This window comes from Calypte anna, chromosome Z (assembly GCF_003957555.1).
Source record: "Calypte anna isolate BGI_N300 chromosome Z, bCalAnn1_v1.p, whole genome shotgun sequence".
Lineage (NCBI taxonomy): Eukaryota > Metazoa > Chordata > Aves > Apodiformes > Trochilidae > Calypte > Calypte anna.
This window is the reverse complement of record NC_044274.1, coordinates 11,699,274-11,716,433: the sequence shown is the minus strand read 5'-3', so window position 1 is coordinate 11,716,433 and position 17,160 is coordinate 11,699,274. Positions and strand designations below refer to the sequence as shown.

Sequence of the window (17,160 nt, the reverse complement as noted above, 5' to 3'; positions counted from 1 at the left end):
TAGTGCCACTCTTCACTGTTCTGAGGCCATTGGCCGCACTCCCACTTACCGCAGTGGCCAATTTCCAAACCCCCCACCCTCCCCTGAAGCCTTCAAAGCATGTATGTACACCAAAACAGAAGATCAGTTTCAATAGAAGGGCTCATTTCAGATGGAAATGCTCCATGCACAGATAAGGTCTGCATGATTTTTAATTTTTTTAAAATTATTTATTTATTTTTATGTCCCACTGGAAACACTCTCTTCTTTACTTTGCTTTGGTCGCTCCACCTTTCCATGTTGCTGTGCTGCATGTCTGGAGGTCAGGGTGGTGGAACCCGTTTGGTGGCCTTTACGATTTCTTGTATTACGCTGTGGTGTGATCAGCCTGGATGGCTGGTAGGGCTGTTATTATTCCTGATGTTGTTCCTGGTGTTATTTGCCTCTAATACTGAATGAAGAGAGCATTTGCTGATGCCTCAGGGTGTCCTGATGTACCCACACACCGGCTAATTAGCTGCCTGAGAAGGTGCATGGATGTCCTGGGACACAGCATGTTGGGGTGCTGGGACAGGATCTGGGTATTGTGAGGAAAACTTTTTGGTAATCCCTGTGCATCCCTTCTCCTTGCAGTTACCTGGCCGAGCAGTGCTGGAATGGCGGCTTTGTCTACCTGATCATGTTGCGCCGCATCAAGCGCAAAGCTCCTCTTCCTCCCTCCAATGGAAACAACAGCAACAGCTGTGACCCCAAAGCCAAGCCCAGCCCTGAGCCCAGTGACAGAGTAGCTCAAAATGGGAAGAGGACCAGGAAGTTTGGGGTCATCACCAGAACACCAGGCAGCAAGGACAGCAAAGAAAAGCCAGGCTCGGAGCATGGGAACGGGCACTGCACTCCGATGGAGGTGGAGGTTGCTCAGCCAGAGACCTCTGAAGCAGAAAGCAACGGGGAGGAGCAGCTCCAGGGCACGGGGGGACAGTACCGGTGCCGGCTGTCGGATGGGGGTGTGACAGATATCAGTGACCAGTCTGCCCAGGTATGTTTGATTTGTGTTTTTCTAGAGAAGCAAGCAGCAGGCATGCCAGCTAATCAAAGGAATTTCTTGAGCGCCTTCCCTGTTTTGGGCTGAGCCTCCCAATGACAAACCAAGCTGTTGGGGCACTGAGCTGAGCTGCCAGACAGGGTCCAAAACAGGGAGGCAAGGAGATTAAAGAGTTAAATAATAATTGTGAGAAGCCTCTTGTCATGCTCCTTGTGTGATGGAGAGAAAGGTTCTTGTATCTCTGTCTTGCCAGGGTTGGTCTCGGGATTTGCTCTGTTGAGACAACTGATGACCTTACAACACTGGGGCTGGAGGTGTCAGTGGAAGGTGGTTGGTTTGTCTTTTGAGGCTTCATATTTAACTCCCTCTGAGCATGACAGCATGTTAAAGCTCATGTTGGTGTTGGAACTGAAGCTTCCTTTTTTGCTGCACTAGACCACAGTGTTACAAAATGTGTTTGGAGACTGCATGGAAATCACTGTGAATTTTGCTTCTAGATGATGAGATGGAAGATTTGTTAATATTTGGGATGACATTGGAACTGGGGCTTTCATTGCTTCTCTTTTCATACTAATGGAGATCTTGGGGTTTGTTGCTTGGCTAGAATTGCAGCATTGCTAGATGGAGAAAAATAACCCAAGCCTTGATCAGGTTTCAGCATGCATCCATCACCAGAAAACTGTCTGCCAATCTTTCCAGAGACACTGATAGTATAAACAGATGAACCCTTCTCTGTCATGCTTGGGGCTTGCTGCAGCAGATGGTTTTGGTTTTAAGACTTCAAAGCTGGTAACAGAGCAGTATGGGTGGACATCTCATCACTAAATTCTGCTGAGGGAAGCATGGGCTTGAATGTGTCTTCTGAATTAGTGCTCCCTAATACTACTGCAGGATGGTAATAATGGCAGCTATCAACTTAAACAAGTTTACCTTAAAGTATGTTAGAGGGGCTAAAACCAATTTTTAAACAGTGCTGCTTTCAAAGAAGTGTAACTGAGAAAACCTGCTCTTCCCATCAGAGAGATGTGTTGGATTTCATGGTGCAACAAGAAGGGTAGGATATTCATATACCATTCTTGCAAGCTTCGTAATTGCAGTCTTTCTGAAAAAAAAGCCCAATAAAAGTTAAAAAATAAATAAATACATCATTTGGTATCGTGAAAGCTCTGGTCCATATAAAAACTTCCTCAGTCTGGTCTGAACATGTCTAATTAAACCCATGTTATAAATTATGATGATCAGAGTTTTACTTTGGGGAAGAGGAAAGCTGAATAAATACATATTAAAAAGAAAAAACCCTTGATCCAGAGCCATCTCATGCTAGAGTTACCTTGAAGTTTTGAATAATTTTGGTCTGGGAAGCAAATTGTTAAATTCAGAAAATATGTGTATCAATGTGAGCAATAAATACGTTTTTAATGCAAAGTACATATGAGGTGGCTTTGCAAAACGTAAAAACATAGTTGAGTCACTGGAAATTTTAAGAGCTGTAATCTGCTGAGTTGTGGTATATCTGTCCTGGAGCCTGTTGGGAGACACAGTTGTTTGGTAAAATTACTTCTCTCTCTCTCTTCTAATTCAACACCCCCACCCCTCCAGCGTTAATATTTTGCTTAGAGATATGACCTCTGTGTGTGTCAGTATTAATTACATTTTCCTGACATCTGAAATCGAAGAAATGTGAATATTTGGAGCCTGCATAGCATACTTTGCTCATCCTTTGCTTTTTAAAGACGAGAGGCCTTAAAGAAGCACACTACTTCAGCATTCTTGGGTGGCTGCTATCAGAGTATTGAGTGGCTTAATTCACTTTCTTAATGTCTTGAATACTGACAGTGAATACAATTTTTAAATTTTTTTAAAGTCCTGTTAAAAAAAAAAAAGGGAAATGATAAAGACACTTCAGAGCCTCACATCTCACTTCTTCAAAGTGTGACCTGGCATTCGGGCACATGAGATCCAGCCCGTTTTGAAAATGGACACTTGTGTCAGAAGCTGCAGCCTCCTTCCAGGCTTCAAAGCATGAGCCAAAGTTTTCGTAGCCACAGGATGAGTTATCTCTTGCCAAGCAGGGACAGGGTGCATTGGCAGGGCACCCTCTCCATGGGGAAAGTGGCTCCATCCCTGCTGCCTGTCCCAGGCTCACCATCTCCTGCACACGTCAACTAATTCAATATCCAGGGCAATCAGACCTGAGCCTTTAGGGAGCACTGTACTCACTTTGAGAGGACACGAGCCAGCCTGCAGCAGGCCAGAGGTCTTCTGTGAATGGGAAGAGAGGCTTTGAGAAGCTGCTGGATGCAGCTGCAGGAGGAGGACCTAGTGGGTTCTCCCTGCTGCCCTGGTTCTCCCCACTGCTCCTTCCCCCTCCTCTGTTCTGGGATACAGACTGGAGAGCTGCTGAAACTGGAAAATACAATTTTTCTCTCTGTAGGAAGTTAGTTTGACATTGCTGTAATGAAAGCAGGGGAGAGGAGTTGGGGTCGAATATTTGCTGCTGTACTGAACTCAGCAGGCAGCCCATGGCTGATATCTTGGGATGTTGTGCTAGGGGTGCTTTTGATGTATGCACTTCTTCCATGTCATTTGCTGTCAGAGTACCTACCTCCTCTCCTAAGAGTGTGGGGTTGTTCTCCCATTTTCCTTCTGCATACTGCTAATGACAGCAGTGCTGAGTCGTGAAATGAGAGGCAAGATGAATACTGTTTGTCAAGTGAACCTGCCAGGAGATTCCTGTGTTACTGGTTTGTGTGCATGTGTCAGTCCCCTTCTTCAGGCTTGCTTTTATCTCCCAGATCTTCGTCTGTCTCTCCTGTGCACTTGGCATTGCTATCAGTACGTGTAAACAAACCTGCCAGGTTGTTTGCTGGTATGCAGCCCTCAGTAAATATTGTACCTGTCAATTAGCAGGCAGCATTTAATGTTTACAGGTGGTTAAGTTGTATTGCAATATTTTTAGAATTACCCTAAATGCCCTTTAAAGTGTGGGCATTCAAAGAAGCAAGACAATATCTGCCTGTCAGGAAGATCTCAGAGGTCTGGAAACCAGGCCTGACCTTGGAGGGGACACAAGGTGGCTGCAGTGGGAGTTGTGGGCAGTGATTTAAGACCAGGCAATTTCTGGGACAGGGTAATAGTCCGTCACATCCTGGGAAGATTGGGGAGCTTGAATACAGAAATCAAAGTTTACTTCTTTAATTCAGTGGACTGAGACAGAGCAGTGTTTTGTAGGCTGATAATTGTAAAGACACAGATGAAGGAGGAATATGAGGAGGGGCTGAAGCAATCAGATGAAAAATGATAAAGAAAAGGAAACTAAGGTTTCCTCAAAATCCACCAATTTTGTGGTTTCAGTGGATTTACCAGTAGGACAGAGTCCTTTGATTTTTTCTCACTTTCTCTACCATGGTGGTTTTGGAAGAGCTGTCAACAGCTTTCATTGTTGTTCAGCCCCTAAGAGTTCCCAGAGGTGGCCAGGTACAGATGACATGGACAGGGACCAGAGGTAGGACTGTAAGGGTTTCGAGGACCAGGATTATGAGTTGAGGGGTGTGAGTGTAGATTTAAAGAATGTCTTGAATCTATTCATATCTCACTGGCATGATGGGAGGCTTTCATTGATGAAGCCAGAAGCTTGTTTTGAGATGAAGTGTACTGGAGGAGACTGCCACCTTCACTTCCTCCAGCACCAGCAGGATACTCTGAAAAGTCCCTGTAACACCAACCATTAAAAAAAGAAACAGGACACCTCCAGAACCCTTCTGAATCTTCTTGCTTCTGTAAGCATCCATGTAATCAGGGGACTGAAATCCCATCCATGTAATTAGGGGATTTAAATCCATATCCAAATTTAGCAATCACCTGTCGAAATGTTGTAAAGCAGACTGGACAGAGTAAAAGTGCTTTTAACAGTGAAGGAAGGCAAGTGGGGAAGTGATAGTACTCAGCATTTGGACATTTTTCCACTGGGAGGAAGACATGGCATGGAAAGAGTGCAGGTGTGCACCAGGTTTCCCAAGCTGGTGGTTCCACCAGGGCAATGGTGGGACACCTTTCCAGGATTGGAACAAGTCAGCATCTAGTGGTCCCTTTAGGTGTGTCTGGCATTTTTGAGAAGTTGGCTTACCATCTATTAAAAATAGGGAGGGGGGAGGCAAAGGGATATTAATGTCTTGCCTTACAGAGGTTTTTTGGGGTCGGGTATAGTAGTGCTTCAGGATCTTGGCTCTGTATTCTTAACCACAGTTAACTCCTCAGTGGGTCACAGCTTCCAGAGCAGTGTGCCTAGATAGCATTGCTATCTTGTAGACCAACTAAGCTCAACGTATGTAGACCACAACCCTTTCCAGACTCCTGAGTGTGTATGCAAGTATACACAAGTGTGCATGTATGTAAAAGACCAGCCAGGTCTTTGCCAGACAGATTTTGCTCCTGTTGCTGGAACTTGGTTTTGTTCTATCAGCAACTCTCTTCTTTGTTCAGGGCCATTATTGCTTTCTTATTAAGATGGCTTGTCTTGGGAAGGGATGAATGCTTTTAAATTGCATTTTGTTTTGTAGTCAGGAAGGGCTGACAGCCTTTCTGTAGCAGTATTTATCAATTAGCATTGGTAAATGCCAGCCTTACCTTGCATTTTGGTTAATGGAAAATGTTCCTTATCTAGCCAAGCAGAAGAGGAAGGCTAATGGCACCTCACAGGAATCAAAACATGAGGCTTGAAATAAGTTACTGGCTGTAAGCATTTTACTATATTTCTAAATGTGATAGAGAAAAAAAATTCTCATCCACTTGCTTTCCCAAAATGAAAACTTTGTTGTGAGCAAGGTACTCCATGGAAACCACTGAAGCTAAGTTGCTTTACATCAACTTTTTTTTGGCAATCTAAGCAGTAATTACTGTTTCATCAGTGCTTTTATGGGACTTTTATGTGATGCGTGTTTTAGACATAAATAACTCTAGTTTTTAGTGTAGATATCTTTACTCATGTAACGACCTTCCTCAGAATGTTTCTGCTTTAACGTCTTTTATCTGTTGTGTTTGCTTCCAACTTTCATTAACATGAATCCTGGGGCAAGCTACTGTCTTGAAGTTTTAATGTGCACTGTGGTAAGCACGTGTTACCTCTCTCCTGCTTGTTTTGGGTTGTACACTCTCTTAGGGACAAGGTATGTCATTTAATTGTAGCTGTACAGCACTGACAAAACATGGCCTTGCTTTTTCTTGAGGTGTTTAGGAAGTCCTTTGATGTAGTGAAATTAGTTAATTTTTAATGCTGCCAGTTACATTCCACCTTGCCATAAAACAGCTGTTGTCACAGCATTCTGGGATTAAGTATCACTCATTGCCAGATTTTTTCATCTAACAAGGTTTTGTCTTTTCTTTGCTGTGATTTAAGTGATAGCTACAGTTGTTGTAGCTGTTGATTTTGAATAGCAATCAGTGTCCTTTTGTTCTGGTTTTGCATTGAATTCTCCAAGGGTGCATGGGGGGGGGTTGTGCATAGAGATAGGCTGGTAATGAGTTGTAATGAGTCAGTTTCCATGTTTCATCATGAAACTCACTCTAGGAAATGAGCTCCCCCCAAGGCAGCACAGGAGATACACATGAGGTTGTGTTACAGGAGATCTAAGCCATGGTCAGCTCTCACAAATCCTAGGTGAGAGCACCAGTATGAAATCATTTCCCATCTACACAGAGAGGTCTCTTTTGGGTTTTTTTTTCATTTCATTTTTGGCATTAAAGGTACAGTTAGCCCAAAACTGGAATGCAAAGGGCTGGCTATAGCTGAAACGTAAGCTCACACCATTTAATGTTTTAATCATTAAGTGTGAGTGTGAATCTTTGAAACCAAGTGGACATGCCTAAAAATAGACTATGCTGTTTGCTGAGGTGCTGTCATGTTTCCAGTATTAATCAGAGTAAAAATGCTATATACACTTAATTTTTGAGGCAGGGTGCTGAAACCACTGAGCAAACCCAAAGGATTCCCCATGTCAACAAAAATAATACCAGTTCCCATGAGAGACCCTTCTTTAGCTGACATGGGAGCATGGTGACTTACTGTAGGATTGCCTTTAATCTTCTGCAGGCAGAAAGGATTTTTTCCAGAGAAACAAACCAGCCAGCCCTTTGCAATAGCCTAACGAGAGAATGAGACTGGGCAAGATACTTGAGGGAATGCAGCACTTTGTAACCCCTGAAAGCCTGAGCTCTCCTGGGAGAATTGCCTAGCTAGAACCTTCCAGAGAGGGAGATAGCTCAGAAATCCTTTAGCTCATCTTGTAATAAAGGCTCATTTGATGGCAAGAGGGTAGCCCAGGGAGAAGTAATCCGGGTGGTAATGGCTCAGGATGACAGATTACTCCATCACATTTTTGTAAGGGGTGATGATGTAGTTTGGGTGCTTGCAATGGCTGATAAAATGTTTACAGACCTTGCCAAGGAAATTATGTGAACAAGCATCCTGTCTGGGGACATGGATTCCTGGGTGACACGCTTGTGTCAAGGTACAGAATTTTTGTCCCCTCTGCTGTGATACCTGTTTCCTGTATTTTAATTATGTGTTGGTGTTTTGGTGAAGGTATTTTTTTGCTTTTGACTCTTCCTCAGGCTTTATCCCCTAGGATGCTTTTCTTTCCATTGGGAAGGCACTCACATTTCATTAAAAGGGTAACAAATATCTGGAGGCCGTTTGTCCCATCAAGGAAACTTGTTAAATCAGCAATGGACACTTAAATGCAGTCACAATTCTGCTGTGCTGCTGGATCCTGTCTGTTTCAAGAACATGGAGAGTTCACGTGGTTAGTACAGTGTAATGGATATTAAGGGCTACTGGGGTTTGGGGCTTTGGTTTTCTTTCAAGTGATGTAGGAGATACCCACTGCATGGCTTGCCTCATCTGCAGGTAGAAGCCAAAGGCTTCGTAGCCTGGGCTGGGTCTTGGAGTAATTTGTTGATAAAGGAATTTAGATTTTTTTTCTTCTTTTTTTCCTCTGGTTTTGATTTGTCTTTGACTTACTAGGCTTGCTTGTACAACAATGAAAACAAAACCCAAGGTAGCAGATGAAAGTAGGAGTCCTGCTGTCAGATCAGCCTTAAAAATAACTTGGTTGAGATCAGATGAAAAATATACTCATTATCCACTAATGAAATAATCGCTTTGTTAAGAATCTGCAAAAATCAGATTTTGGCCTGATTATCTGGTACTGAGTCATTCACAGTAATGTCTGTGATGTGAAGAGTGATGCCTTTTGTCTGTATCTTGAGACTGATGTGTTTGAGCTACTCCTCTGGTATGTGATCCTGCAAGTTGATTCCCCAGCTACCAGTCCATCCGCCTCTCCCACCTGCCTGCTGAGGAATGGGGATAGCGGGAGGAGGCATCATTTGACCCAAGGTGGGGCAGGCAGCTGGGAGCAATGCTTTTAATTTATCCCACATCAGTTAAGGATGCTGGGGAGTTAAGGTGCTGATATGGCCACCCCAGTGTACTCCATAGCCCTGTAAAGGAGGAGGATGCACTGATCATTGCAGTTGCTTTTCTGCAGGTCTGAATGTGATACATTTGTGTTTGGAAGATTTTGTGCTTGTTTTGTCCTGCTTTGACTTGCCAGCTCCTGTCACGCCTATTGTGGTCATGTTTTTTAATGCATGAAACTTATACTCTTCAGTGTAATGTTTCCAAAGCAGCTTTGTGAATGGTGAGGAAGAGCTCTCTATGTGCTTGTACCACCTCTGCAGGGAAAGCCTGTGAGGTCTGTGAGTGGGAACCATCCCCTTCAGACAGACAATCAAAAAATCTGTGTTGGAATGTGGAGGAAGAGGCACCCCAGGGCTGTTAGGACCAGTAGCAGTCAGTGTATGCATACGGACCTTGCATGGTTATTAGTATTCTCATCACAGCTTATCTCCATTTTTATTTAAAAATTGTTACATATTTACATCAAGTTCACTTGAATTGGTGTTCTGACATAAAGTGCCTTTTTGTAGACAACTATTTCACATTTTCCATTTTACTGTCTGGCTCTTTAGCTACTTACTGCATTCTGTTTTCCATTTGTTTACACCTTGCTCCTGCCAAGCTTTTCTTTAATACAATATTTCAAAGCAATCTTTCCTTTGTATATGCAGATTTGCAGCTTCTTGAACGCAGCACAGTCAAAATCACTCAAACCCCTTTAAACTCCCCTACAATTAGCTGGTGAAAGAAAAATAAGGGAGGGGGGGCTGGGGGGGGAGAGGGGAAGAAGGGGAAAGGACTCCCGCTAATCTTGTTTATTTATTTGTTTATTTACCTCAGCACTCGGAGGAAAAAATGTTCCCTTTTTGTTTTATTAATGATGTGCTTATGAAATCGAGCATTTGATGGTATGCACTTGGAGCAGGCAGAAGGCGCGCTTCCCCACGTCGCGCTGGCAGCGTGCTCCCTTTCTGATCTGCAGCACACTAGTTTATTCCAGATGTAGCCTTACAGAGGCTGTCTGATGTACAATGGCTTCACAGTGGAGAAAGACAGCCTGCAGGGACCCAGTTGAAGCTGCCAGTTGTATTCTCTATCCTCACTTGCGGTTTGTTACGTAAGATGACCCATTTTTTAAATTTTTTTTTTTTTTTTACTCACAATTAATCCAAGTAGAATATTCTGTACTGTCTCTAAAAACATTTTAATTATTTGTAGCTTAGGCACTTTGAAGCTGATCAGCTGCAAGTGGAAAAATCTGATCTAAAGGCCTGCCTGCTTGAGAGAGCCAAGTTGGGAGGAAAGTTGAGTCACCTAAGAATGATGTAATTGCTAAGGACAAAAATTAGCCATGGGTCCAACTGCATTCTGATTGAACCACTTGTGTTTCTTATTGCTATAGGAGTGCTCACAGAAGTGAGGGAAGTAAAAAATGTAGGTCTGGAAGGGACTTCAATAGATTACTCAGTCTAAATCTCCTCTGAGAGAGTTTTGGACAACTGTTAGTCCATAATGTCATGAAACCCTTCCAAATGAGAGCAATCCAGGGTCCCCTTGCATAGGCAGGTTTGTTGCTGCTCTGGTTTTACAGGTGAAGTCCATGAGGTAGAGCAGAGTTAACAGTTGCTGAAAGGAGGTAAAATAATAGAATGGTTTGGGTTGGTAGTGACCTTAAATATCATCTAGTTCCAACCCCTCTCCTTGGGCAACCTGTGCCAGTGTCCCACTACCCTCAAATTAAAGAATTTATTCCTAATGTCTAACCCAAATCTCCCCTCTTCAAGTTTTAAACCATTTCTCCTTGTCCTCACACCACACACCAGTGTAAAAAGCCCTACCCCAGCTTTCTTGTAGGCCCCCTTCAGATACTGGAAAGTTGCTACAGGGTCACCTTGGAGTCTCCGTTTCTCCAGGCTGAACATCCCCAACTTCTTTAGCCTGTGATGGGAACAAATCTCTAAGGGGAAGTTTTGGCTTCTTATTTTTTTGACACTCTCAAATGAAGCATTGATAGTATCCATCTAAGTATGCATCTTGGTCAAATCTCAAATGAACTGCATGATATTTTGTGGACTGTCAGAGGTAGTCACTCCACCTTATCTAGTGAGGCATTTGAGCTTAGGTTTTCAAGGGCTGAACTTCATTCCTGTGACCTTCCTTTGGTAAGGGCAACTGAGGGATTCAGGTTGATCTCCTTATCTTTAAGAGTGGGGAGGGAGGGCCCTGCTCCCTATTTGCACAGGAGCTGGTAATGCCACTCTCTCTGTCCTCGATGAGGATTCCTGGAGTTTGAGACAACTGAGTGGACCAACATCAGCACCTCTCTGCATTGGTCATGAAATGCTTTTGCACCAAGGGTTGTGGGTGCTTGTGTACGGATTTATTTTGTCACTTGTGAATGAAGCTGTGAGGGTCATTCTGAATCATGTACAAATGAAACTAGGAGAATTATCCTGAGTGGATGGACAAGTTCAGATGCTAACAGGAATATGAAACTGACAGCAGCCAAGCAGCAATCAGAATAGTGCAGCCGATGGAAAGAGACCAGTCAGCACTTAAACTTGCCCTTCTCTGGGCAGGGATTATACAGGCTCTAAGAACAGTGACATCAGTCAAACCTGCAAACTGCCAACTCTAACTGCACTTGAGGTTTCCCCTGGGTATTGTAAGTCTCTGGAGCAGAGTGAATACTTTAGAATCATAGCTTTCATTTAAGTGAGCATGTAGTATTTTTTGTTTATGAAAGAAAGCTTGAAAATAAGATCCTTTAGAAAATGAAAATATCAAAATTGAAGGTGCACATCACTCAGCTTTTTTGTTTGTTTGTTTTTCTTTTAACTTTTTTTTTCTTTTTTCTTTAAATTTTCACATTTCGAATTTGTGTTGTTGAACCTGGGAATCTTCAGTAACTCAGGAGAACTGGTTTCAAGTAAAATTTGTAGGCATTTACAGATCCTTGGAATTGGCACAGAGATATTGTATCAAGGCTTGGCTTTCCTGTGATGGAGTCACATAAGATGCACATGCAAAGCAGCAGCATTTCTGAGCTGGCTGTGAACTACCTGTGCTGCTCTGTGCAAAAGAGATAGCAGCTTTATGGCGAGGAGGTTCTGCTGAACACCCTCTTTCTCCAAAAGGCTTCAAGCAAAACTTCTAGTCATCTGCTTATTAATACTTAACTTTTGAAATACTGGAGTGAAGCACCTCAGAGGTACATGCAGGTTTTTTTGTGGGGGTGGTGGGGAGGGTGCAGGTGTTTGCTTTGTGGCACGTGGGTTAATGAAAAGTTGTGGATGTTTTATGAAATGGGAAAGAAGAGTGAGGGGATCTGACTTCCAGTTGATGCCAAATTGTTTATTCCCAGTGAAATGCATGCTGCTGACAAGCGGGGACTCCAGGGACAGACTTTTCCTTAGACAGGAGATAGTGACCATATCATTTGAAAATGGGTGAACCAAATATGTGTTTGGGTATTTGCCAAATGGTTTCATTGTCTTCATTGTGGCTGTGTTCTGCCATCTGTGTTAGGACTGAGTAACGCTTCACTTTGCAAGTGATTTGATTTCAGTGGAAGTTCAAAGGGAATAAGATGGTGCTGCTTACATTACCAGCAGTGGAGGCTTGCTGTTTGCTGCTATTAAGTATTTTCCTCTGTGAAGAAGTATTTGAGAGTTGGTCAGTTAAGCAGAAATTAGGGATTTAAATTATTATTTTTTTTTTTAAAATAAGGTGAGTGATAGTGAGGAGGGCTGAGGAATGCAAGTTAGGCACTGCACATCGTGGGCTTCTGCATAACTCACATTCCAAAAATCTCTTGCAAATGATTAAACACAAATTTATGACTGCATTGTTAAACTTTATTGGAAGGTCTTCTTCCAAACTGGATTGGAGTGGCATCTTGAGAGGAGAATAGATGGTCATAATTTCAGCCTGGGCTTGGATGGGGGAGGAAGAGAGATTATATTTCTCTGTCATACTGTTTTCATTATGGGTACAAGGCACTTCATAGCAGTCAAACCTCACTGGAGCGTTTTCATGCTATAGCTTAGTTCTGGTCTTTATGTAGATAAATATAGTTGACTCTTGCCCCTGCATTTAACACAGTGTCTCATGTATCACTCTTACTTATCTCAAAGTATTCTCTGTCCTGACATGTCCTGTTATTCAGCAGGAGACTAATCTTTTACCACTGCATGGAGGATCCCAGTTAAAGCTACTGGGTTACTGCCCATGTGCCTGACTTTCAAGTTAACAAATTACCAACAGGTGTAGATAATTACAGGCTCAAACTTTTGGGTTACCTCTTTAGATACCTGGTTTGTTTTTCCTGTTTCTTCTACCGGTGGTCTGGGGCTGTGTAACATTATGATGATGATGATGATGTTCCACTTTGTTCTCAAGATACTGCTGTAGATACTGACCTCTTTGTTCCTGTGTCTGAAAACCTCATCTTGAATTGCATTTAAAAGTTTCAGCATAGGGCTCCAGTGATCAGGTTAGAAAAGCACATTTTCTTCACTTAATAAAGTCTCTGATAAACAATGTTGGCCTAGAATCTGCAGGTTGCTACAACAACCCTTGGGTTCACCGATATATTTAGCAGTTCTCCTTCTCAGAAACAAGCAGCAATTTCTACATGCTCTTCACAGTTTGGCATGAAATTTTAATCATCTTTGCTACTTGGGTGTTTGCATACTGTGAGAACGTTACTTGTGTGCAGAACAGACCCAGTCAGAAATAGCTGACCTGGGACCCAGTGCCTAGAACACATGGCCTAAAAACTTGCCTCCAGATTGTGCATTTTAGTGTCTTGCAAGCTTACAAACTTCCTAGGATTTGCCATAATTCTGTTATCCTTGTTCCTCCCCTCTCTAAGGAAATCCTGCCAATCACCTTGTATCTCTTGCTTGCTTGCTTCTTTTTCTTCTTCCTTTTCTTGCTCTGCTAATAATGGCCACACTTATGTTTCCTTGTGCCTAGTCCTTACAGTAGGACTCATGGGAAATAATGTTTATTTTGTATTTTTGTATAGCTCCAGAGTTTGTAAAGCACTTTTTGAATGAATATTTATAAAAATTAAAAAAAAAAATAAATAAAGGTGTTCTCAACATCACTTACTACCTTGCTGATATTGAAAAGTTATTCTCTGCGGTGGTTAAATTATTATTTACAGTCTTTACAGCAGCTGTCCAGTAAGAAATATTTGATTGGCAGATGATCATTTGAAGCTGGCATTTTCTTTCTAATGTCTCAAATCTTCCAAACCCCTCCGGAGCTGGAAACACTGCTGTGTAAAACAAGTCTGGTCCCTGCTGCAGTAGCAGCTGCCCTACCTGATGTTCAGAATCCGCCTTGAACAACATCTTGCTCCTCTGCAGCCCTGCACAGCTCATCCATGAGTTTTTGGCGAAGGGGTCTGAGGTGGCTGGTTGCTTCAGGAAGGATCAGGGCATTGAGAGCAGCACCACTGCGTGGCTCAGAAAAGCTGCAAACAGCCCTGCAAGGAAACCTCCACATGCTGACCCTTCTCTCTGCTGCATCCTTCTTTCTGCCTCCTTCGCTTGGACCACAGCTAACAAAGCAAAGCTCAGCAAAAGCACGTGTATAGCTTGAGCTATACAAATGTGTGGTGATGGGCAGCAAGGTGCCAAATAGCTTCCTCCTGTACCCTCCCAGCCCTCTCTCACTGTCCAAATCCATATTCAAGGACTCTCTGCACATTTTCTCTCAGCGAGAAGGTTGCCGCATTTGGAAGATGCAGATCCTGAAGGGGACAGACGGGCTGGGCATCCAGATAACAGGAGGCAGAGGGTCGAAGCGGTCCCCTCACAGCATCATCATCACTCACGTGGAGGAAGGTGGCTCTGCACACAGGTGAGGTGACTGGCGATGCCTTTTTGGGAGTGGGTGTGATGGAGCACTTGTGGCCATCACTGTTAGCCAGGCTTATCAAGGCAGGCATGGTGTATTTGCCCTTTCATTGCGTGAGGGTGGGACTCTGGCATTTTTAGGTTTAAAACTTGTTTGTGTGATCGGTCTCTGAAGCTACTTTTGGCATGTTTAACCCAAAGTACAGATAGATCAAACCGTTGCTTAATGATGGACTGTAACTCAGAGACTCTAATGGCTTGTGAGAGTTTTTCTCCCAAGTCTCTTTTCAGAAGATGGGATTCCTGTGGGATAATGAATGAATGAGTGTGGGTCATGCACCCCAGGGTGCTCACTGCCAGCCCTGCTCCTTGGTGGGGCTTGCTGCTGTGCCCTGGTCATCTCCAGCAAGGAGAAAGCTTGAAGGATCCCAACCCTGCAAAAAGGGTGAAAAGGCTCTGTTTATAACATTTCTGAGCCACTTTTTGGGCAAGTAACACTGCTCTGATGACTGCAACCTTAGCATCATCCAGGCCAGATGCTGTCCCTAGCTCCATATCCCACCGCATGCCTTCCCCATCCCATCAGTGGGGGGAGGACTGCTCTCCAGCTCCATGTTCCCACTCTGTTTCCACAGGGATGGCAGGCTGACGGTGGGTGATGAGCTTCTCATGATCAACGGGCAGTCGCTGGTTGGGCTTTCCCACCAGGATGCTGTGGCCCTCCTTCGCTCGGCTGCTGGCCTGGTGCAGCTGGTGGTGGCTAGCAAGGTACAGTCATCTCCTTGGTGGTTTCCTCTATGTGTACTCACAAGAGTTTGTGCAAGTGCTGCATGGATAGGGCGTGTTTTGGATAGGGAGGCACATGTGCACATTTCGTCCCCTAAATGTAACCTAGCTGCCATAGATCTGTGGCAACTCAGCAAGGTATAGACCAGCCTAATGACTTGCTTGTATTGTCACTGTTGTTCAGTGTGCAGATGACTCAGTGTTCATTCCCGGAGGCGTTACTTAAATATTGGCCAAAAACATTTTCTTAAAATGTATGCTAAATCAGGCAGGCTGTTTCAGCCTCTTCTGCTTCCTGCCTGTGTAGCCTCCATAGCTCTCATCTCTTGTCCTGTCTCTGTGCCTGAAGGCTCTTGATGATGATCTCTTGGCTTGAGTTCCTTATTTTGTCCTTGTTAATAGCTTGGAGTGGAGCTCTTGCAGATAAAGAAGCATGAAATTTCAGGGAAATGAGAGTAGAACTCATTTATCAGTCAAGCTCTTCATTCTGCTTTCAACACAAGAGAGATGGGAGGGATGTTGCACAATGTTTTTTCCTTTGTTTAAGAAAATCCTGCCTGGCCCTGTTGGGTCTCCTCCCTGGACCACAGCCTTCCGCTCCCGTCCTTGGGAAGCATTTGGTGGGTGGTTAACCATCTCACAAATGCACTCAGGGCCTGAAAGAAGGACCTTTTGCAGCTAGGGGCAGTCAGGACCATTAGGGTGGTGGCAGGAATCTTTTGGGACAAAGGGACCCTGCTCATAACCTGCATTTCCAGGTGAAGTGTGTTGTGTCAGCAGGGCACTGTATTGTTATTAAAAAAAAAAAAAAATTAGCTTCATCTTCAGCTTTCCCCAGCCAACCTAAGGCAGGTTTCTGTGGGCTTAACGTCTGGATGGTCTTACAGATTCCTGGGATGCCATACACTCATGTTTCTAAGGCAGAGGCTCTATCCCATCCTATCCAAAGTAAAGAGCATGTGCTTTGTCCAGGTTTTCAGCCAGACAGTGAAGTTCATTGAAGACCTTCTGTAGGCTCACAACCTGGTATTGTTTTTTATTAGTTGTTTTTTTTCTGGGGTTTGGTTTTTTTTTTATCTGGAAACAATGTGCTTGAACCTGAAGTAGGTATATTTTGTGTTTCCTGTAGACAACTGGACTCTCTCAGAACACAAGGCAGTAGCCTACATAGATTTTGCCTTAAAAATATTTGCTTGCTCATGTGATGAATGGATCAAAATAATTATTGTGAATAACCTAACAGCATAAAATTTCACATTCATGATCAGGAATGAATCTGTTTGGACCAAGCTTTGTGTTCTTGGAGAGTTTTCATGTCCCTGGGAGGAGGACTTGGAAATACAATCTCTGGGGAGCCTGGGCTGTGCCATGTTTTTGGCAGTCTCAGTAAAGGTGTTAAGAGGTGAAGTGTTGCCCAGCAGCTTCCTCTGGGTGTTATTTGTTGGTATGGGGAAGCAGCCTCACAGTTTGTCCAGGTGAGTGCTCTGAATGAACGCAGGATTTGTTCTGAAAGCAATAAAATTAAGAGTCTGTCTGGCTGCTGGTTTCAGCCAATGCACATATTTGCCTCCAGGAAAATGTGCCAAAGGCTGGAAGAAGGTTCTGAAGTGTCAGGACGGACTGAGCTGGTAGAGGATCAGTGGATCAGTTTTCGTTTTCTTCTCCCAAGTAGGGTTGTCAGTGTGTTACTCTTATCCAGATAGGTAGATAAATGTGTAAAGGGAACATCTGCAGGAACATAAGCAGGAACACGAAGCGTGGTTCGGGATACAGTGAAATGAGCAATGAGGTCTACAAATTCTGTATCTGCTTACAGTGAAATGTAATAAACCCCAGAGTGGGAAGAAACAGGCTTCTGGGGAAGCATTTATTTTAAATTCTCCTTTATGCAATCTGTATGTTTTAGATGGGTACTGGCTTGTGTTTACTATGTATGTATTTTAAAACCAGGCCTGCTATTATAACTGAACCCTTACAGTTTGAGGACATGGAACTATGTGTGCAGGGGGAGCATTCTGGGGAAC

At 43.6% G+C, this 17,160-nt stretch overlaps 1 protein-coding gene across 2 annotated transcripts in view; it reads left to right on the top strand.

Moving 5' to 3' along the window:
* Nucleotides 1-17,160, top strand: part of PDZD2 (PDZ domain containing 2) — a 135,246-nt gene that overhangs the window by 70,771 nt on the left and 47,315 nt on the right. For both annotated transcript variants that reach the window (XM_030467912.1, XM_030467911.1), the window contains exons 2-4: nt 613-1,015; nt 14,212-14,354; nt 14,986-15,118. In XM_030467912.1, coding sequence (XP_030323772.1) covers nt 613-1,015; nt 14,212-14,354; nt 14,986-15,118 — 679 coding nt within the window. The remainder of the gene's footprint in view (nt 1-612; nt 1,016-14,211; nt 14,355-14,985; nt 15,119-17,160) is intronic.